We start from the raw sequence: 23,298 nt of genomic DNA, 5'->3' as shown, positions 1-23,298 counted from the left end.
CTTGGGTATCTTTATTAAGGAAACGTTTCGCCACACAGTGGCTTCATCAGTCCATACACAGGAGCAACTTGAAAAACAGGAGGAGAATGAGGTAATCAGTCCCTCAACCTTGAGTCGATGTGGTCAGTCCATCAATCAACTCAAGGTTGAGGGACTGATTACCTCATTCTCCTCCTGTTTTTCAAGTTTCTCCTGTGTATGGACTGATGAAGCCACTGTGTAGCGAAACGTTTCCTTAATAAAGATACCCAAGAGTTGCGCATGTGTCTAATTTACCAACGCAGTTGTTCAATGTTTACACCCACCGTGTAGGGCAGTTGCTCATGTTTACACCCACCGTGTAGGGCAGTTGCTCAATATTTACACCCACCGTGTAGGGCAGTTGTTCAATGTTTACACCCACCGTGTAGGGCAGTTGTTCAATGTTTACACCCACCGTGTAGGGCAGTTGCTCAATGTTTACACCCACTGTGTAGGGCAGTTGTTCAATGTTTACACCCACCGTGTAGGGCAGTTGTTCAATGTTTACACCCACCATGTAGGGCAGTTGTTCAATGTTTACACCCACCGTGTAGGGCAGTTGCTCAATGTTTACACCAACCGTGTAGGGCAGTTGTTCAATGTTTACACCCACCGTGTAGGGCAGTTGTTCAATGTTTACACCCACCGTGTAGGGCAGTTGCTCAATGTTTACACCCACCGTGTAGGGCAGTTGCTCAATGTTTACACCAACCGTGTAGGGCAGTTGTTCAATGTTTACACCCACCGTGTAGGGCAGTTGTTCAATGTTTACACCCACCGTGTAGGGCAGTTGCTCAATGTTTACACCCACCGTGTAGGGCAGTTGCTCAATGTTTACACCCACCGTGTAGGGCAGTTGCTCAATGTTTACACCCACCGTGTAGGGCAGTTGTTCAATGTTTACACCCACCGTGTAGGGCAGTTGCTCAATGTTTACACCCACCGTGTAGGGCAGTTGCTCAATGTTTACACTCACCGTGTAGGGCAGTTGCTCAATGTTTACAGATCAATGGCACTGAAAGACAAGTCTGCTTGAGCCGCCATAATTTCCTACCTATGTAGTTCTTGCCGAAGAGCTGCATGCCCATGACGGCGAAGATGAAGATGATAATACACAAGACGAAGGTCAGGTTACCCAGGGCGCCCACCGTCTTGCCCATGATGGAGATGAGCAGGTTGAGAGTCGGCCATGACTTGGCTAGCTTGAACACTCGCAACTGTCGAACAACACAACCATTATCATCACAATATTAATGGTACACAATAATGACAAGTTGGTGAATTGATTGTGTAAGTCTTAGGTTGGGTAAAAGGACACAAGTGCAACTAATGCGACATTTTGCTGTGGCAACGTTTCGCTCCTTTAGAACGAAACGTTGCCGCAATAAAACGTCTCAATAGTTGCACAAGTGTCCTTTTTATCTAACATACTGTGGGCATTCTACCAACATTACAACACTTGGGTACTTTATTTTGAAGATGTTTCGCAAGTCACTCGGTTCGTTATATCATAAAGCTACTGCTGCTTAGCGAAACGTCTTCAAAATAAAGATATCGATGTGTTGCACATGTGTCTAATTTATCACATCATTATTAATAATAGTACGCACAGCAAATGTTCACATAGAAATATAAGGTCAAAAGAAAGAAGGAGCACTGCAGCAGACCTACTGGTCCATGGAATGCAAATTTTGCTCACGCAGTCACTAAGAACAGAAGAGCAACACTGCAGTAGACCTATGCTAGACAGGTTCTGATAACACTTAACTACTAGGAACACACGAACGGGGGCACACTGCTCTAGGCCTACTGGCCTGTGCTGTGCTGTATAACGCAAATTTACAGGTTTTTGTAACCTTTTTTTCTTCAGAGGATTACATGTATTTTTATTATAATTTCAGAGATTACGTTGCACGTAATATTATACAGAAGGGCCTCGCTTTACGGTGCTTCGCTTTACGGCGCTTCGCTTTACGGCGCTTCGCTTTACGGCGTTTCGCTAATGCAGCGGTTTTCCATTATACACATTCTTCATTTATTCAGACTTGCTACAGTAAATGTAATCAGTCCATTACCCTAGGCTAAGAAACTGATCACCTTGTACCTAGGGTGACGCACGGATCACCTTGCACCTAGGGTGACACACGGATCACCTTGTACCTAGGGTGACGCACGGATCACCTTGTACCTAGGGTGACACACGGATCACCTTGTACCTAGGGTGACACACGGATCACCTTGTACCTAGGGTGACGCACGGATCACCTTGTACCTAGGGTGACACACGGATCACCTTGTACCTAGGGTGACGCACGGATCACCTTGCACCTAGGGTGACACACGGATCACCTTGTACCTAGGGTGACACACGGATCACCTTGTACCTAGGGTGACGCACGGATCACCTTGTACCTAGGGTGACACACGGATCACCTTGTACCTAGGGTGACACACGGATCACCTTGTACCTAGGGTGATGCACGGATCACCTTGTACCTAGGGTGACACACGGATCACCTTGTACCTAGGGTGACACACGGATCACCTTGTACCTAGGGTGACGCACGGATCACCTTGTACCTAGGGTGACACACGGATCACCTTGTACCTAGGGTGACACACGGATCACCTTGTACCTAGGGTGACACACGGATCACCTTGTACCTAGGGTGACACACGGATCACCTTGTACCTAGGGTGACACACGGATCACCTTGTACCTAGGGTGACGCACGGATCACCTTGTACCTAGGGTGACACACGGATCACCTTGTACCTAGGGTGACACACGGATCACCTTGTACCTAGGGTGACGCACGGATCACCTTGCACCTAGGGTGACGCACGGATCACCTTGCACCTAGGGTGACGCACGGATCACCTTGTACCTAGGGTGACACACGGATCACCTTGTACCTAGGGTGACACACGGATCACCTTGTACCTAGGGTGACGCACGGATCACCTTGCACCTAGGGTGACGCACGGATCACCTTGCACCTAGGGTGACGCACGGATCACCTTGTACCTAGGGTGACACACGGATCACCTTGTACCTAGGGTGACACACGGATCACCTTGTACCTAGGGTGACACACGGATCACCTTGTACCTAGGGTGACACACGGATCACCTTGTACCTAGGGTGACGCACGGATCACCTTGTACCTAGGGTGACACACGGATCACCTTGTACCTAGGGTGACACACGGATCACCTTGTACCTAGGGTGACACACGGATCACCTTGTACCTAGGGTGACACACGGATCACCTTGTACCTAGGGTGACACACGGATCACCTTGTACCTAGGGTGACGCACGGATCACCTTGTACCTAGGGTGACACACGGATCACCTTGTACCTAGGGTGACACACGGATCACCTTGTACCTAGGGTGACACACGGATCACCTTGTACCTAGGGTGACGCACGGATCACCTTGTACCTAGGGTGACACACGGATCACCTTGTACCTAGGGTGACGCACGGATCACCTTGTACCAAGGGTGACGCACGGATCACCTTGTACCTAGGGTGACGCACGGATCACCTTGTACCTAGGGTGACACACGGATCACCTTGTACCTAGGGTGACACACGGATCACCTTGCACCTAGGGTGACGCACGGATCACCTTGTACCTAGGGTGACGCACGGATCACCTTGTACCTAGGGTGACGCACGGATCACCTTGTACCTAGGGTGACAAACGGATCACCTTGCACCTAGGGTGACGCACGGATCACCTTGTACCTAGGGTGACGCACGGATCACCTTGCACCTAGGGTGACACACGGATCACCTTGAACCTAGGGTGACGCACGGATCACCTTGCACCTAGGGTGACGCACGGATCACCTTGCACCTAGGGTGACGCACGGATCACCTTGCACCTAGGGTGACGCACGGATCACCTTGTACCTAGGGTGACACACGGATCACCTTGTACCTAGGGTGACGCACGGATCACCTTGCACCTAGGGTGACGCACGGATCATCTTGAACCTAGGGTGACGCACGGATCACCTTGTACCTAGGGTGACGCACGGATCACCTTGTACCTAGGGTGACGCACGGATCACTTTGCACCTAGGGTGACGCACAGATCACCTTGCACCTAGGGTGGCGCACGGATCATCTTGAACCTAGGGTGACGCACGGATCACCTTGCACCTAGGGTGATGCAAGGATCACCTTGCACCTAGGGTGACGCACGGATCATCTTGAACCAAGGGTGACGCACGGATCACCTTGTGCCTAGGATGACGCACGGATCACCTTGCACCTAGGGTGACACACGGATCACCTTGCACCTAGGGTGACGCACGGATCATCTTGAACCTAGGGTGACGCAAGATCACCTTGCACCTAGGTTGATGCAAGGATCACCTTGCACCAGGGTGACGCACGGATCATCTTGAACCTAGGGTGACGCACGGATCACCTTGCACCTTGGGTGACGCACGGATCACCTTGCACCTTGGGTGACGCACGGATCACCTTGCACCTTGGTGACGCACAGATCACCTTGCACCTTGGGTGACGCACGGATCACCTTGCACCTTGGGTGACGCACGGATCACCTTGCGCCTTGGGTGACGCACGGATCACCTTGCACCTAGGGTGACGCACGGATCACCTTGCACCTAGGGTGATGTAGTGATTACCTTGCACCTAGGGTGATGTAGTGACTACCTTGCACCTAGGGTGATGTACTGATAATCTTGCACCTAGGGCAACGTTTTGCTCTCCAGGAACTTTGTCAAGCCACAATAAAATGTGGAATTAGTTGGACATGTGTCATTGTACCCAAGACATCGTCGGTCATTCTACCAATATTATTAGTTCTTCACATCGTCTTGCATCAAGACTGATACCTCCACCAGTGTGATTCATCTCTGTAATCGAATGAGGAAACCTGGAGCGCAGGCAAATATAACATTGGTTAACAAAGAGTCCTACTGTTGTATATATGTCTTACCTATCACCTGTAAGTGATGATAAATAAGACACATGTTCAACACTTTGATAAAGTGTAAATAAGACACATGTTCAACACTTTGATAAAGTGTAAATAAGACACATGTTCAACACTTTGATAAAGTGTAAATAAGACACATGTTCAACACTTTGATAAAGTGTAAATAAGACACATGTTCAACACTTTGATAAAGTGTAAATAAGACACATGTTCAACACTTTGATAAAGTGTAAATAAGACACATGTTCAACACTTTGATAAAGTTTAGTCGCCTGAGATGTATTCGACTTTAGAAAAGGACACTTGTGTACAGGTCAGGACATTTATTTAATAAATGTCTTGAACTATACACAAGTGTCTTTTATTTACAGTTTGTCGATATTACCATAACATTTACGACCAAATAGACTGGAGAAACCTACTCTATAGGCGAAACGTTTCGGGTATGAAGATATTGAAGTGTTGGGCATGTGTCTTATTCATCAAGACTTTAAAATACACATGTAGGTTGTCTAGAGGGATAAATACAGTCTAACAATCTCACGTAACGATACACAAGCTGGCTGTTTACAGAGGGATAAATACAGTCTAACAATCTCACGTAACGATACACAAGCTGGCTGTTTACAGAGGGATAAATACAGTCTAACAATATCACGTTACAATACACAAGCTGGCTGTTTACAGTCTAACAAACTCTGTGTCTAGAACGGCGTCAAGAAGAATCACTGACCAGACGGAAAGACCTCAGGACGGAGAGACCGGAAACGTTGGCCAAACCCAACTCCAGCAGGGACAGGAACACGATGATGAAGTCGAAGATGTTCCAACCTTCCTGAAGGTAGTACTTGGGGCTCATGGCGATGATCTTGAGGAAACATTCTATACTGAAGGTGGCCGTGAAGAACTGCAGGGAAGGACACCACATCCACGCCTCAGTAAATCATACGGAAATCATACGGGGGACAAAGCTTAGGTCACGGAAATCAATGTTTAGGTCATGAAGTTAATGTGTAGGTTACAGTATTCGATGCTTAAGGCACGAAAGTCAATGTTTAAAGAAAGGAAGCAAACGCTTAAGACACGAAAGCCAATGTCTAACACGAAAGTCAATATTCAATCACGGAAGTCAATGTTTAAGGCACGAAAGTAAATATTTAAGGCACGAAAGTAAATATTTAAGGCACGAATATCAATACTTAGGGTCCGGAAATCAATGTTTTGGGAACAGAAGTCAAAGAAGTTTCCTAAGTAAAAGGATAAAGCTTATTAGAACATTCAAAGCTTAGAAAGCGAATATCAAACCTCAGCTTAAAACAATGGGGCACAGAACCCGTCAAAGTTTCTTGATCTAAGGAACTGGAGCTAATAATTTGCAAATTTATAAAGCGCTAAGCCCGTAGGAGTTATACAACTCCTGAGGACCGGGAGGTAAACAGATCTGAGCCAAGAATAGGTATGGTGACTCCAAGTCCTCGAATCAAGAGGGGGGAATGACACGGGTGACAGTCTGGCCACGCAAGTCAGAGCTTAGGGCACGAACTTTAAAGCTTAGGGCAAGGAATTCAGTGTTTAAAACAGGGAAATAAAGTGTTTGACCCCAAAGTCAAAGGTCAGGTCAAGTAAGACTTTAAGGAAATGTTAGTATCCAAAACAAGTCGAATTTTTATGTCAGGAAGTCAAACATTGGATTAAAAAAGTCAAATATTAAGAGATAAATTTTAAATATTTTGAGAGAAATTTTAAATATTTTGAGAGAAAATTTAAACGTTTTGAGAGAAAATTGAAATATTTGGAGAGAAAATTGAAATATCAGGAGAGAAAACTGAAATATTTGGAAAGAAAAGTCCAATATTACAAGAGAAATGTCAAATATTAGCAGAGAAAGATCAAATATTAGCAGAGAAAGGTCAAATATTACGAAAGGTCAAATGCTAGAGAGAAAGGACAAATATTAGTTAAGAAAATTCAAATGTCAGGAGTGACCCCTAAAACTCGAGACACGAAAATTAAAATAGAAAGTAAAAGTTAAAACTCGGAAGACAGATTTTGTTTATGGGGGGAATTTTGATAACTCCGAAGACAGGTGTGTGTGTGAGGTGTGAGTGTGTGAGGTGTGAGTGTGAGGTGTGAGTGTGTGAGGTGTGAGTGTGAGGTGTGAGTGTGTGAGATGTGGGTGTGTGTGTGAGGTGTGAGTGTGTGAGGTGTGTGTGAGGTGTGGGTGTGTGTGAGTGTGAGGTGTGGGTGTGTGAGGTGTGAGTGTGTGAGGTGTGGGTGTGTGTGTGGGTGTGTGTGTGTGTGAGGTGTGAGTGTGTGAGGTGTGTGTGTGAGGTGTGGGTGTGTGTGTGAGTGTGAGGTGTGAGTGTGTGAGGTGTGAGTGTGAGGTGTGAGTGTGTGAGATGTGGGTGTGTGTGTGAGGTGTGAGTGTGTGAGGTGTGTGTGAGGTGTGGGTGTGTGTGAGTGTGAGGTGTGGGTGTGTGAGGTGTGAGTGTGTGAGGTGTGGGTGTGTGTGTGGGTGTGTGTGTGTGTGAGGTGTGAGTGTGTGAGGTGTGTGTGTGAGGTGTGGGTGTGTGTGTGAGTGTGTGAGGTGTGGGTGTGTGTGTGTGAGGTGTGGGTATGTGAGGTGTGAGGTGTGGGTGTGTGAGTGCGTGAGGTGTGGGTGTGTGTGTGAGTGTGTGAGGTGTGTGAGGTGTGTGTGAGGTGTGGGTGTGTGTGAGTGTGTGAGGTGTGTGTGTGTGAGGTGTGAGTGTGTGAGGTGTGTGTGAGGTGTGGGTGTGTGAGTGTGAGGTGTGGGTGTGTGAGGTGTGAGTGTGTGAGGTGTGTGTGTGTGTGTGTGTGTGTGTGTGTGTGTGTGTGTGTGTGTGTGTGTGTGTGTGTGTGTGTGTGTGTGTGTTTGTTTGTATGTTTGTGTGTGTGTGTGTGTGTGTGTGTGTGTGTGTGTGTGTGTGTGTGTGTGTGTGAGGTGTGTGTGTGAGGTGTGAGTGTGTGAGGTGTGAGTGTGTGAGGTGTGGGTGAGTGTGTGGTGTGGGTGTGAGTGTGTGAGGTGTGGGTGTGTGTGTGTGAGGTGTGAGTGTGAGGTGTGAGTGTGAGGTGTGTGTGAGGTGTGGGTGTGAGGTGTGAGTGTGTGAGGTGTGGGTGTGTGTGTGTGTGAGGTGTGTGAGGTGTGAGTGAGGTGTGGGTGTGTGTGAGTGTGAGGTGCGAGTGTGTGAGGTGTGTGAGGTGTGGGTGTGTGTGTGTGTGTGTGTGTGTGTGAGGTGTGAGTGTGAGGTGTGAGTGTGAGGTGTGAGGTGTGTGTGTGTGTGTGTGTGTGTGTGTGTGTGTGTGTGTGTGTGTGTGTGTGTGTGTGTGTGTGTGAGGTGTGGGTGTGTAAGGTGTGAGTGTGCGAGGTGTGGGTGTGTGAGGTGTGTGTGAGGTGTGTGTGAGGTGTGAGTGTGATGTGTGTGTGTGTGAGGTGTGAGTGTGTGAGATGTGGGTGTGTGAGGTGTGAGTGTGAGGTGTGTGTGAGGTGTGTGTGAGGTGTGTGTGAGGTGTGTGAGGTGTGAGTGTGTGGGGTGTGTGTGAGGTGTGAGTGTGTGGGGTGTGAGTGTGTGGGGTGTGAGTGTGGGGTGTGTGTGTGGGGTGTGTGTGTGGGGTGTGAGTGTGAGGTGTGAGTGTGTGGGGTGTGAGTGTGTGGGGTGTGCGTGAGGTGTGAGTGTGTGGGGTGTGAGTGTGTGGGGTGTGAGTGTGTGGGGTGAGGTGTGAGTGTGGGTGTGAGTGTGGGGTGTGATTGTGTGGGGTGTGAGAGTGTAGGGTGTGAGTGTGTGGGGTGTAAGAATGCGGGGTGTGAGTGTGTGGGGTGTGAGAGGGTGTGGTGTGAGTGTGGGGGTGTGGGGTGTGAGAGGGTGGGGTGTGAGAGGGTGGGGTGTGAGGGTGGGGTGTGAGGATGGGATGTGAGAAGGTGGGGTGTGAGAGGGTGGGTATGAGGGTGGGGTGTGAGAGGGTGGGGTGAGGGGTGGGTAGGAGAGAAGACAAGGATTGCTAGACTTAATGTACGGTTAAACGTTATGGTAAAGTATTAAATATCCACCGGTGTCACCCTACCTGGAGGTGATGCTCGTCCATGTGATTCTGAGGACACTGCTGTTGACACTTGAAGAAAAGGAAACACATACACACACACACACACACACACACACACACACACACACACACACACACACACACACACACACACACGTGTATATGGACACACTAAAATAATGGAGGAAGGTTAAGGATTCAAATATACTCAATACAGACTGAAAGATACATCCACACATACCTAAAGTTCCAACACGTTCATGAAAACATAACTGCAGACATACATGTTCACATGCACACGAACATAACCGCAGACATACACGTTCACATGCACACGAACATATACAATCACATTATACACAACGACCACTGTGAAAAAATAGTGAACCTCCAAGCCCTTTCGTGGTTTCTCACATTAAGGACATGTAAAAATAACAGAAGTTGTATTATTTTCACCCGCAGGGTCGCCATCTGGAGAAGACCCGGGCCGGAAGTACCGGCAAATCATTAATGAATTATTATTTTCACATGTTCTTGGTAGTGTGAGAAATCACGAAAGCGCTTGCATGATCACTAATATTTTTCACTGTGGCTGTTTTTGCATATTGTGATATCACATATTTACTGTGATCTTCTTGGATACAACCACATGTACACACAATTATGTCCAAATATATATAGGCACAACTGTAATATATTAAAAAAAAATATGTTGGTTGTTTTACAAAAACATCAACTTGACATGATGCTATAATCACAAGCACCACATCAGCCAGGCTGTGAGGACTGTGCAGACCTACAGACCGCTGGCAAAAAACAGCCTGGTTGACAAGGCAGTAAACAACAAAGTCTGGCTAGGCTGGGCAGGCTTCTACAGCAGAGCTCTCAAAATCGGTCACGGGTAGACCACCAGGATCACGTGACCTTACTGTTTTTTAATGTGTACGTAATAATGTTTATTTCTATAAGTACATGTACAAGGTATACAAGCCTAGCTGACATCAACGAAGTACTACTATATAGAAAGCCCCCTAGTTATGCAGAGAATTTCGGGCAAATTAGGTCAAGTTTGTCCCCAGGATGCGACCCACTCCAGTCGACTAACACCCAAGTACCTATTTTACTGCTAAGTGAATAAGGACAGCAGGTGTTTTATGGAAACATGTCGTCCTAATGTCTCTACCCGCACCGGGGATCGACCCACGGACCTCAGTGTGTGAGCCGAGTGCGTAACTAATCGAGTTCCGGGACTGTTTTTGATAGCTTACTAAACGAAATACATGGCTGTAAAGTGCCTTTCTCTCCCCCCCCCCTCCTACTGTATTGATAATTGTGAACATATAAATACACAGCAATGTGTGAGGAGAAAAATCGTACCAAATAAATGCATAATAATTACTGGAGTTGTGGGCCTGATTAATCCCCTTCTGTAGTAGAGTGATAAAGCTTTAGACTGGCAATCTGATGGCTACTAGAGCACGGGGCTCGAGGAACCCAGCACTCAACTGCTCAACTGAAGAAACAACATTGCATCTTCGATGAATGAACTAACCCACATTTTGGGGAGAAAACCTTAGACAGTGTTACTTCCTGGACAAATATCAAATCATAACAGTTATAATATGATAATAGCCCAAGATGGACCGAAACGTCTTCTAGTTTGCTCAGTGTTAGTTATTAGTACAACACTATTACTACACATCGTGAAGCAGACTGATAAAGGAAGTGAAAGAGATCGCATGATTCCGTTATTACAAGTAGCACTGCTATTCTAAGTAGCACATTACAACGCTACTTTCTAGAATTCGCTGAAGACTGTGAAAAGAAGGCCTAGAAATACCTCTTTCTTTGCCATTTAGTAGCTTATCTTCATATGACCAAACCACTTCTTAGAAAAATCGGAGTAACTCGGCTAGTCTCTCTAAAGTACGAACTGGGTACTAGAAACTACTTTCTATTTGGGTTAAGTTTTAAATTTCCTCCATGCATGATCCCCACTCTCTTATACTGGTCCGGGTAAGAGTGGCCTGTAAACGCTACACAGAGTGGTCGGTCCAGGGCCCTAGGAAACAAGAGTAATCGGTGTAAGGTGGCAACAAGAGTGGTCGGCCTGAGCAACATAATAAGGTCGGTACATGCAACACACAATTGTGCGGCCCAGGTAATGCAGAGCGATCGGTCTGTGCAATACTGAGTGGTCAGTACATGTAAATTTGGTGACGGTGCGGGCAACACAGTAGTCGGTGAATGTAACACTGGCACATGAAAGTGATCGGTACATGCAACACAGTGGTCGGTGCATGCAACGCAGTGGTCGGTACATGAAACACACAGTGGTTGATTCGTGCAAGACAAAGTGGTCAGTACATTGAATAGAGAGGTCGGTGCACTCAGGACTGGTGAACACAACAGTGACTGGTACACGCAACTCAAAGAGTCATCGGTACTCCAATTCAAAGTGGTCGGTATTTGCAACCCAGTGGTTAGTATACTAATTCAGTTGTCGGTATCGGCAACACAAATTGGTCAGTTCAAATACAAAGGTCGGTACATGCAACACAGTGGTTGGTACACACCAGTGGTCTGTATATGCAACAAAAACATAGATATTCCCCAACAGGTGACTAAGGGACAGTGATGAGAACTACCCTAGACATGTGCCGTAAGAGAAAGGAAACTCAGGCGCAGTAAAAAAAATACAGTACATGCGGATTAGCATCCTTTACCAGCGAAGAATAAACGAACCAATGTTGCTGATTTCAACTGGGTTCCTATTAAGGCTCAACCCTGGGATGCGACCCACATCAGTAGATTAACTCAAAAGATATCTATTTACTGCTAGGTAATAGGGGCGGCAGATTTAGATCTGTCCATACGTCTCGCCTCGCTCAGGGTTCTACCAAAATACTTTCGGTTGAGTCGAACGCGCTACGAGAAAATTATCCAAGGGTTGTCATAGCTTGTGAAGGTAAAGATTCAAGTACAGATGTAGAAAGCCTAACGTAAGGTTAGTAACACACAGAATGCCTCGAGTAACACAGGTTAATAACACAATGCTTGGAGTAACAAGTATGGAAACAAATTTGATCAGTCACGAGTTTATATACTCCATGCAGGGGCTCCTGACTGGGTTTAGGTTTGAACCAAGGAATAGGAGAGTAGCTCCAACTCCTTAAATCAAGAGCTCCTCATCGGCATGAAGGTACCTGCCCTACTTGAAAGAGTCAAAATGAAGGAGAGGCTCATATACCAAACATAACGCAAACATTCACAGGTAACAAACACGATGACTGTAAATTAGCGATACATTTTAGAATTTCGTAGCATTATTATTTTCACTGAGAGGCGCTAAATCTGTAGGGGTTACACAGCACCTGGGAAAAAGGAGATAATAGGGTTCAATCGGGGAAAGAGAGAGAGTAGTTCTATTTCCTGGGATCAAGAGCACTTCACCAGCATCCAAGGACTTCCATCAATTACTCAGTCTTCGCTAACACAGTGATAAATGAATACCAACTAAGGTTATGCAAGAGTATACACACACACACACTACGCCTGAGGGCCTCTTGACTCAATGAAGTGGAATTACCCTTCCTCTCCTCAGATCAAACCCGAATTACTCCCAACGAGTTAGCGCTTCTCCGTGAATATACAATTATACAACACACCAAGGGGTCTAGGGAGTGCATACACATACAAACAAGTCGTCTACTATACACCCAGGAATTAAAAGAAAGCTACACTCTTACCACACTTATTAATATTAACAGGTTTGTACAGAAGAGGGAGGCTGTGAAGAATGCCTACCCGAGCAATCACAACAAAAGCATGCTTTCTAACTGTAAATTATCAGTGCTGACTACACTAAAAAAATGTGCTGTGTCTGGAAATATATAAAGTTTTATACAAAAGTATATCAGAAGTGTTAATCTATAGAAAATTATCATTCTTACATAACAGAATTTTATCATGCCAAAGAACTGTATTTGATTATCATGTTATAGTAGTAAGGGATAGCATTATGATTAACATGTTATGCTAGTGGGGGATAACACTATGATTAACATGTTATACTAGCGAGGATATCACTGTTAATAACATGTTATACTAGTGGAGGATAGCACTATAATTAACATGTTCTAGTAGTGGGGATAGCATTATGATTAATATGTTATAGTAGTAGGTGATAGAACTATAATGCCACTACTTCTGGTTAGAGCAGAGATTTAATATAGCTGTTTCCACAGCATGAAGAAATCGCTTTACAATATTCTCCAAATCTTTTAACTACGCTACAGAGCCTATGCAAACACATAAACAATTAGTATACTGATAAACCGTCTTCCTTTATACTACAAAAATAGTGACAAAGTGAGACATTGAATAGATTTGATCTACAGAATATTGCGAACGTCTTCGTGTATTAGGAAACTAACTGCAAAGTAATATTGAGTCCAGTTACATTTTAAAAAAAAAAAAAAAAATAAAAAGCTTGTTCAGTTACATTTTGAAAAAAAAAAACTTATTTTTAAATATGTAGAAATAAGGGCAATAATCTCTGTATGCATATACTATGTTAAAAAAAATACGATCAACCTATGGTACAAGTTAATATGGACAGCCTGAGTTTAGATGGGTAAAAATATGGGCAGTCTTATGTTTAGTGACAAGCTGATGGTGTGGACAATCTCAGTTTAGATATTATATTAGAAATAATGTCAATCTATGCTTAGTTGTATAACGTTTAGGACAATGGGTCCTGTCTTTACTAATAAATTAATAACAAGGATAGATTATGTTTGATTAACGGTTAACAGCAAGAAAAACCTATATTTAATAGGTGAATAAAAATTAAAATTTTTCTTAGTAATAAAGCGAGAATAAAAAGAGCTTGCCTTAAGTAACATACACAACAAATATAACCAATGCTTGCTAAAAAATAGTTGATAATAACATTCTAAGTTTAAAAGTTATGTTTAGGAACATGTTTACAGCTAAAAAAATATTTTGTGTATGTATATATATATATGTATATATATGTATATATATATATATATATATATATATATATATATATATATATATATATAATGTATATATATTATATATGTCGTGCCGAATATGTAAAACTGGTCAATTAGCAAGAACTCATTTAAAATTAAGTCCTTTCTAAAATTTTCTCTTATACGTTTAAAGATATATTTTTTTCATTAATGTTAATGTAAAAAAATTTAATTTCGCTCCAAAAGAATCTTAGAAAACTTACCTAACCTTATTATAACAAGAACAATTAATTTTAGCCAAACCCAACTAAATATATTTTAGATTTGTTTACAATAATTTAATGCTAAACAAACACAGTGAAACATATTTTTTTCGTTAGATTCAGAATGATTTTGGCGAAATTATTGCATTCACAAATTTTCACTTGTCTTATATGGCAAGATAAGCGTTGCTATTTAAGCCAAGATCGCAAGTTCTGCCTATTCGGCACGATACACACACACACACACACATATATATAATATATATATAATATATATATAATATATATATATATATATATATATATATATATATATATCTATATATATATATATATATATATATATATATATATATATATATACTGTCGTGCCGAATATGTAAAAACTGATCAGTTAGCAAGAACTCATTTAAAATTAAGTCCTTTCTAAAATTTTCTCTTGAACGTTTAAAGATATATTTTTTCACTTATGTTAATGTTAAAAATTCATAATTTTGTACCAAGAGAACCTTAAAAACTTACCTAACCTTATTATAACTAGCAAAATTTAATTTAGCCTAATCCAACTAAATATATCTTAGATAAATTTACAATAATTTAATAATAAACAAACACAATGAAATATATATTTTTCTTTAAGTTCAGAATGATTTTTGCGAAATTACTGCATACGCAAATTTTAGCTTGCCTTATTCGGCAAGAAGAGCGTTGCTATTTACGCCAAAATCGCAAGTTTTACCTTCGGAACGTCATATATATAATATATATATATATATATATATATATATATATATATATATATATATATATATATATATATATATATATACATATATATATATATATATATATATATATATATATATATATATATATATATATATATTCTCTTCAATATAATTTGTAAATTATAAATTAAAAGATAAAACAGCATGTATTAATTTGTGAATTCAAGCTTCATACAAACGTAAGTTCATTAAACTTATTAAATTTGACTAATTCGTCAACAGAGAGTAACATGTTGTACTAGGAAGTACGACGACTAAATAATATTCCTATTAATTAGCGAAAAGTGCCTGAAATATTTCACATGTTAACAGAATCAGTGTAACTATATTAAAATGGTACTGAAAATTAATGAATAGAGATACTGCATTAAAATTTAATAACTGGCAATAACAGCAGTTTCAAGACAAAAATATTATTATTTTCATACTCATGGGAAAGCGCTAAACCCGATAATAAACTTATGTTATGAAGCATTGAAGTTTACCGACAATATACAATTGGATCAGGCAAATTGTGAAGTCAACGAAGGGCATTTAGCGAATGACTGCAACAGCAAAATAGTGAAAGCCTTGTGCTGCTGATCTTCAGGACTGCTGGTGACATCCAAGAGAGGAAGAGGTACAGGTGTTGAGCAGCAGCCCAGCGGTGTAGTCGGCAAGCTAGAGGAAAAGCTATCAGTGTATACTTACGTAGTTTCCCATCTGCAGAAAGTTGGCGAAGCCTTCGTTCATGCCGTAGTGATCCATGGCCATGAAGAGAGTATTCACGACGATACATAGAGTGATGAACAGCTCCACAAAAGGATCAAATACTAGTAACTCAACTAACTCTGCAAACTTGATCCACACCATACAACAGTCCCAAACACAGAAGAGGTCGATGCATTTCATCAAATATTCTAATAGTTTTTTCTTGAGTTTTTCCTTAAAGGATTCTTCCTCCTCTTCTGCGGGGAAATAATAGATGGAAACTATAAAATGCGTTAGTAATGGTTCTCTAACCCTGTGAGGAGGGACGGCACATTATTATTATTATTATTATAATCAAAAAGAAGCGCTAAGCCACAAGGACTATACAGCGCTGCAGGGCAGGAAGGAAGCGAGGGCATCAGGTGGCAAAAGGGAGATGGATGAGCAACAGGTTACGGATAACAGCGGGGCAGTGGATGGTGAAAGGGTAAAGGGCAGCAAGAGACTGAACCAGAAAGGGCTGAGGGGAGTGCGAAAAGTATCATCAGAGTTTGTGGAGTAAATCAGTCGTTGTCAAGAAGTCAATGAGAGAGTCAGGATTAAAGGAGGGTCCATCAGCAAGAAGGGAAGGTAAAGAGAGAGTAGGAGAACGAAGACGACGTTGGAGGTAAATTCTGCGTGCTCGTTGATAGAGAGGGCAGTCTAACAGAATGTGGGGACGGCACAGATACTAGCTACAAGAGATGGTCGGAGCGCGTGACTATTAGTAGATTATGTTACCAATATTCATCATGACAACTATGTGGTCTTATAATTTATGAATTATCTCAACATTAAGTCAATATGGGTCACGGGCCCCGTCCTACACAGACACAGACAAGCTACGAGAGGGGGATCCGGAGAGGACGAGAAAGAAAAATAGAGGAGTTAGTAAATATTAGACGTGAAGAGAAGGGAAAGACTGTGCCACCATCCTCATGACGGGCTGTGGGAGGAAGCCACTTAATCCTAAGCTTTCTTTCTAATCCTAACTCATTTTTGTTACAGTTTGATTATGGTGCGATGTTGATCTATCATTTACTATCACTTGCTAAATGCTCTACGTGGTATTTATCCTGCAATACTTATTGACCTGCTGTAGACCCTAATTTGCTTCTCATGCTACTCTTAGTATCTTAGCCTAATATTTTTCAGTGGTTACGAGATTGGCCGCTACCCAAGAGTCCCAGTTAACACAAACTTTTTATATGCCAACTGATGACGTTGCACTAAAACTAACCTAGCAACCTACCCTAACACTGCAAAAATTTACAACCCTATCTAAAAATTGTACAATTACATTTAACTTCACAATAAGAAGAGGGGGGGGCCAATCTTCAAGTTATCTATTTTATCTATGAACAATTATCTAACTGATACTTATTTACCCCTGAATTTGATTATTTATTTATCTCAGGCTGTTCTGTGCATTTAAAGGGTAATTTGCTAAAGTGGTTCATTTTCCTAGTTTATTTTCTCTAAGTAACCTGTTTCTTCACCCATCATGCAATTAACTTTATTGTGCTAAATTTGTTCAAAATATGCTTTCAGTCACTAATAAAAATTACTTCAATGTATAAGGTCCTCGAGTGTATATAACTGAATAAATATATTTTCTTACAGAAAGACAGTCAAGAGCGAGTAATGGTCAATGTGTTTTTATTTTGGGTTACTTTTCATTGGTGGGAAATTTAATGTATCTAGACAAGAAAGACCGCGAGTCAGAATCTCGTCACCCCATATGAATGTTTAAATTCGTTTATTACGAATTTTCAGCACACGAAAAAAGCCTATCACCGAGGTTTGGTGATAGTCTGAACACTGACACATTCTCGCCCTGACTATGGAAGCATTCTTTCTTATTTAGTTTATCACAAAATATTTCTCTAATTTTAATATCTAGGCTAGGCACTCCTGAACTAATTAATCTAAGATTTAAAAAAATATTTAACTGCCTAATCAATACAGGTACTATAATATATAGCTTAACATCTAGCTAGAACTCATTAATAAAAGATCTAAAAACTATCTAGTATATTAATCTAAGACTCAAAACTACCGAATAGCCTAATCAATAGATAATAATTACAAAAACAGTTTAGCTTATGGAGAACAATAGATTCGTGATTTCGATTTTATTCTCATCTTATATAACTTGCTTACGTATACTTATATTAACTATTTAATAATTTATCAGATAACAGAAATATCGAGTACCGGCTTAAACGATCAAATAAATATTCTAAACCTGATTTTATTCTATTAAATCAGGTGACCAGTGCCTCATTTGGCTGAACTATTAATAAGGATCAAAATCTAATGCGGTACACGTCAGATGCACGCGTTTAGTTTCCAGCGTATTTGGCGACATCAGTTTTTCACGTTTAACCGACCTCCATTAGCAAGAGTCTCCCTATACAGTAGCTCCTCTATAAGCACATTTTTGGCAAATGCAATGGGAAGAAAGTGCATCCAAAACTGAACAGCACGTGAAAGGCTATCGTAATACGTGTTATTAAATTTTGAACGCCCTTTTTAACTGCATCTGGGAAAAATCACACTATACAGGATAAGTCTCCAAGAGAGCTTATGCAATTATGTATTTATGATTATGGTTATTTACGCAGTGATCTGGTAGGAGCGGTTGTATTAATTCCACTACCTAGTATGTAGGGTGTTACAATAAGGCACAGAAAAAAATTGATGGGGAAAACTCTCGCGGCGAGAGATATCCTCCCCAGTTATGCATTTCATTAGTATATTTGGTAATGTTATGTTGTATTGGGTTAATTTAGATTAATATGTAATAAATATAACTTATCTTCCCTAAAATAAGGTAACTTAACCTAAACAAGGAGAATATGGCTTCTTCTATCAAGTTGGTAACCCTTTCGTTGCAATATCTATGTATTTTTAAAAACTATTTATTATTATTATTGAGTACTAGCACACAGTTATACTATTTTATTGGGTTGGCACGTATGATTACTTTGGGCGGATTTTTAAAATATACACGAAGGCGGGTTCTTAATGACATTAAAGCAGAAATTTTATGAATGGCGGGACTTTATAATGCCAAGAGGGATTTAAAATGGAAGCTTTATAAAACTAAGGCGGAAACTTTACGACATTAAGGCGGAAATTTGATAGCTATAAGGCAGGTCTTTAGTACTCGTGTGCAACTCTTTATGCAACGAAGACAGGGGTAAATGACACTGAATTTCAGGCAGGACACTAAAACCAACGCGTAAATAAACGTCAAGACAATTTGGAATTAAAAAATTTTGCGTGGCATCCGGTAAGTCAATATTTCACTCGAGTTCTTGTGGTTCCGTAAATTAGTAAAATACTCTGGCGCTTTAAACATCTTACAGCGCTGTATAGTCCTTGTGGCTTAGCGCTTCTTTTTGATTATAATAATAATAATAATTTAAACATCTTACTGATTGACGAATTGTATCGCCACTCTTAAACTTTTGGTAACATTTCGCAGCACATCGCACAAGATGATCATGTACAATCCGTCGAAAGCGCACTCTAGTACGGCGATCCTATGTATACCACTGCACGCAATTTTAATGGTTGCGTATATTCAGCTTTAAATAGGTATAGTGATCGGGAACATACCAACAGATTAGTGTGTGGGAAAAGACACTTATGTACATAAGTGCCTTTCTCATCTTGTCGGTATCACCATTACATTTTTCAGTTTTGTGAGTGTACACTTCATCCTACACAGACTATAACGAGTGTACACACCACCGTACACAGACTATAGTGCCACTGTAAGGTATAGTATATTAAACCATGCAATGCTTAATTTTTTAGTATGTTTCAGATTCTTTGCGAGAGTATGCGGGAGGTGGTGCTGGGAGCAGATGCCGGTCATATATGGCAGGCGTACACGTTCCAATTGTGCCGCGGCGTGTCTCCTATGAGAAAATTGTTGCACATGACAGGAAGTATTACAAGACGAAAGTGTTTAATGCAAACAAAAAAAAAGTGCGGCTTGTAGGGGATTTGGTTAGTATAAAGGTGATGGAGCCAGCTGCTGTTAGAGTCGTCCTTGGTATCTGTTAAAGATCCCCCTCCAATGTAAAGTTCCTGCCAACTTCCCCAGCACACAAACAAAAGTTATATTATTGGAAAAAAATAGTTGGCATTTTTCAACAATGACAAGTAAGAGAAGATGCTGATGAGAACAGCATGATTTTATTTTGCAAGGTTCTGTGTGCTCTGGGAAGGGGAGGACTGCCAGCTAGACAAAAGTTTTTACCTTGAGTGTGTGGGAGTGAGGTAAGGTGTGGTTGGATGCGTTTAATACTGCCGAGCGGGTCACCTTTCACTCTCTCCCAGTAACATAATCCCCCTTCCCTCATACCTCCAGAGTATAATTTATGAATTTAAAAATTCAAGAAAAATCGTGACTAAATCAAAGCTACTTTTTTTTTAATATATACGCTTAGACCATTAGCAAATAAAAGGTTGCTTACAGCTGTAGATACAGTTAAGTAGTTACAGTATGTAAGAAACAAAGATAACAAATAAAATTTATAAAATATTTTCATTTATGTTTTACATTTTAACAGTGAGTACATATATAACTAAATTCTTAAAAAAATTATTAAATTCTATAAGAAAATTATATGGAGGTGAGAGGTTTGGAGTGAATGTTGGTGAGGTACTACTACATGAGGCGGACCGCTGCTCGGTGTGTCTGCATCAAACACTAGCAGTCTTTCCAAGCCTCCACTGGAGAGCACAACTTAAACTTCACATCCGTGCACATGAGGCTCACCCAGGTTGCAGGCTCAACTCAGGCTACAGGCTCATCTGGGCTACCTAGGGTACAGCTAAGAGGCTACAGGATCACCCAAAGCCACAAAAAATGATGAAACTGGGGGTTCAACATTGGTGCCCTGAGTCTGTTGCAGGCATTACCGGCTTGAAGACAATGACACTAATTCTATGAAGCACTCACAGGCTATGCAGGTTACCATATAGACATAGATTTACATAAACCAAGGAGAACAGAAATGTTAAGCTAAAGCAGTAGTTTTAGCAATAGATACCGAGAAACAAGTGAATACAAGAATGAAAATAAGGATGGTGGTCTTTATGGAGAACAATAAGAGTTGGTAATATGATGTAATACACAAAGAGCGACTAGTGGTAACTCTGGTTAACAGACACTAGAAACAGTAATGTAAATAGTGTCACTGAAGAATGGAAGAAATCGTAATAGTATTCTAATAATAGTAGCGGCAGCAGCAGTCAGTACACTATAACTGGTAATGAGGGAAGTAGCTAGCAGGATATATATATACACCGAAAGATGTCTCTCAGTATATATACGTCGAGTTTAATCACTATATTAGGATTAAAGTATTCTGACTGGTGAACAGGTGGCATCTATTAAGCCTTAATGATCTAATGAGTAGGCGATAGTCTTTGAATCCAATAAACTATTAATCAATAGCTAGCACAGCGTAATGTAAGGCAAATTTATCTTACAAATATGCACTGAAAGTATTTTAATACGCGTTTTAAGGATTTGCACTGCACTGGTGAACCACAGACTTAACAACCTTCGTCCAGTCAGTAAGCTATAAAGCTAACAAACCAACCAACCAATAATTAAGTAGTAGTAGTCATTCTAGTGCTAACTACCGTGGTTGCTAAAGCAGTGAGAACACTGGTGTTGAAGTAGTAATAATATCAATAGAATTTGGTTAATTGGATTCAGAGACTACTACATAAAGGGTCACTGAAGCTACCTGTAACCAGTTCGGTATCAGCCAAGAATGTTCTAATCCCTTATGCAGTGATTAAAGTACAATCTAAGTGTATACATACTGAGATATGCACCCCTCCAAGTGTACATGCACTTTATCTCTCAGTGCACACACATCAAGAGTGATATACTATACCAGAATATATACAAAGTGATTAACCGAAGCGGTAGCAATTGCGGTAGTTCCACTGCTACACGTTACAACAGTAGTATCAGCAGTAATATATACTCAGTGGCCACTTTATAAGGTACACTTGCTCGATAATGCAAACATCTAATTAGCCAATCACATGGCAGTACTTCAATGACGAAAAGCATCAAGACACAGTCAAGAGGTTCAACTGTTGTTCAGACCGAACATCAGAATGGCGAAGAAATGTTATCTAAAACCATTATGACTGTGGAATGATTGTTGGTACCAGACGGGGTGGGTTGAGTACCTCAGAAACTGCTCACCTGGGATTTTAACGCACAAGAGTATCTATATCTATAGTTTAGAGAGAATGGCGTGGGCGGCAGTTCTGTGGGAGAAAACGCCTCGACAATGAGAGAAGTCAGAGAATGGCCAGACTGGTTCAAGCTGACAGTAACTCAAATAACTACGATTTAGAAGAGTGGTATGCAGAAAAGTATCTCTGAGAGCACAATACGTTGAACCTTGAAGTGGATGGCCTACATCATAAGACTACACTGGGTTCCACTCCTATTACGTTAGAACAGTAAACTGAGGCTACAGTGGGCACAGGTTCAGCAATACTGGGCAGTTAAAGATTGGACAAACGTCGATTGGTCTGACGAATCGTGATTTATTCTGCACATGTGCTGTATAGTCCTTGTGGCTTAGCGCTTCTTTTTGATTATAATAATAATAATTCTGCACATGCAGACGGCAGGGTCAGAATTTGGCGTAAACTTTTGCTATATAGCTGAACGGGAGATTCGCAGGATTAATGTGCAACCGACAAATCTGCAGCAACTGTGTGATGCTATCATGTCAATGTGGATCAGGATCTCTTAAAGGAAAATTTGCAGCACCGGGTTGAATCCATGCCACGAAGAATTTAGGCTGTTTTGGGGGTAAAGATAAACTCTACCCAGTACTAGAAGGGTGTACCTCATTAAGTGGCCAGAGTGCATATCCAGGGATAGCAACTGAAGAGCACTCGTTTGGGGGTCAAACTACAGAGACCTGCTTTATTTTACAAGAAGAAATATCAACATCAGTAGGTGATAGCATTAGCTTTAGCGTTAGCAGCTGTTGCACCAACGATCATAGTATTTTTGGCATTAGAAGCAGTAATGGTAACAACAACAATGATAGTAGTAGCAATAACAATAGTAGTATAAGTTGTCTTAACAGCATAAGTAAAAGTTGTAGTAGAACAACTGTGGCAGCAATAGTTTTAATACTAGTAGTCACTGTGCATTTTGTGTATACTCTGAGAATATGACTAGTTATGTGTGTGCTCCGAGAGCAACAGTGCATGTACATTTGGAGCATATATCTCAGTGTACATATACACAAACTCTGCCTTAATCCCCAGACGTCCATTTTAGGGATTAAATTATCCTTGACCAGTGGTGAGTAGGTTGCATGCAGCCTTTCTGACTGTAGTCGACAGGCTTTATACCCGACTAATCAAGCAGTTGGGGTAGT

The 23,298-nt window shown here is 41.5% G+C and overlaps 1 protein-coding gene across 9 annotated transcripts in view; it reads right to left on the bottom strand.

The window, feature by feature from the left end:
• Positions 1 to 23,298, bottom strand: part of para (sodium voltage-gated channel paralytic) — a 431,083-nt gene that overhangs the window by 86,480 nt on the left and 321,305 nt on the right. For 8 of the 9 annotated variants that reach the window (XM_070099700.1, XM_070099707.1, XM_070099701.1 and 5 more), the window contains 3 exons: positions 15,809 to 16,089; positions 5,739 to 5,912; positions 1,076 to 1,238 (listed from right to left, as the gene is read on the bottom strand). In XM_070099700.1, the coding sequence (XP_069955801.1) occupies positions 1,076 to 1,238; positions 5,739 to 5,912; positions 15,809 to 16,089 (618 nt within the window). The remainder of the gene's footprint in view (positions 1 to 1,075; positions 1,239 to 5,738; positions 5,913 to 15,808; positions 16,090 to 23,298) is intronic. The other variant, XM_070099704.1, reaches the window with a different exon arrangement.

This window comes from Cherax quadricarinatus, chromosome 68 (genome assembly GCF_038502225.1).
Source record: "Cherax quadricarinatus isolate ZL_2023a chromosome 68, ASM3850222v1, whole genome shotgun sequence".
In the NCBI taxonomy this organism is placed as follows: domain Eukaryota; kingdom Metazoa; phylum Arthropoda; class Malacostraca; order Decapoda; family Parastacidae; genus Cherax; species Cherax quadricarinatus.
Note: the sequence above shows the minus strand (reverse complement) of the source record. Positions and strands in the feature narration are given on the sequence as shown.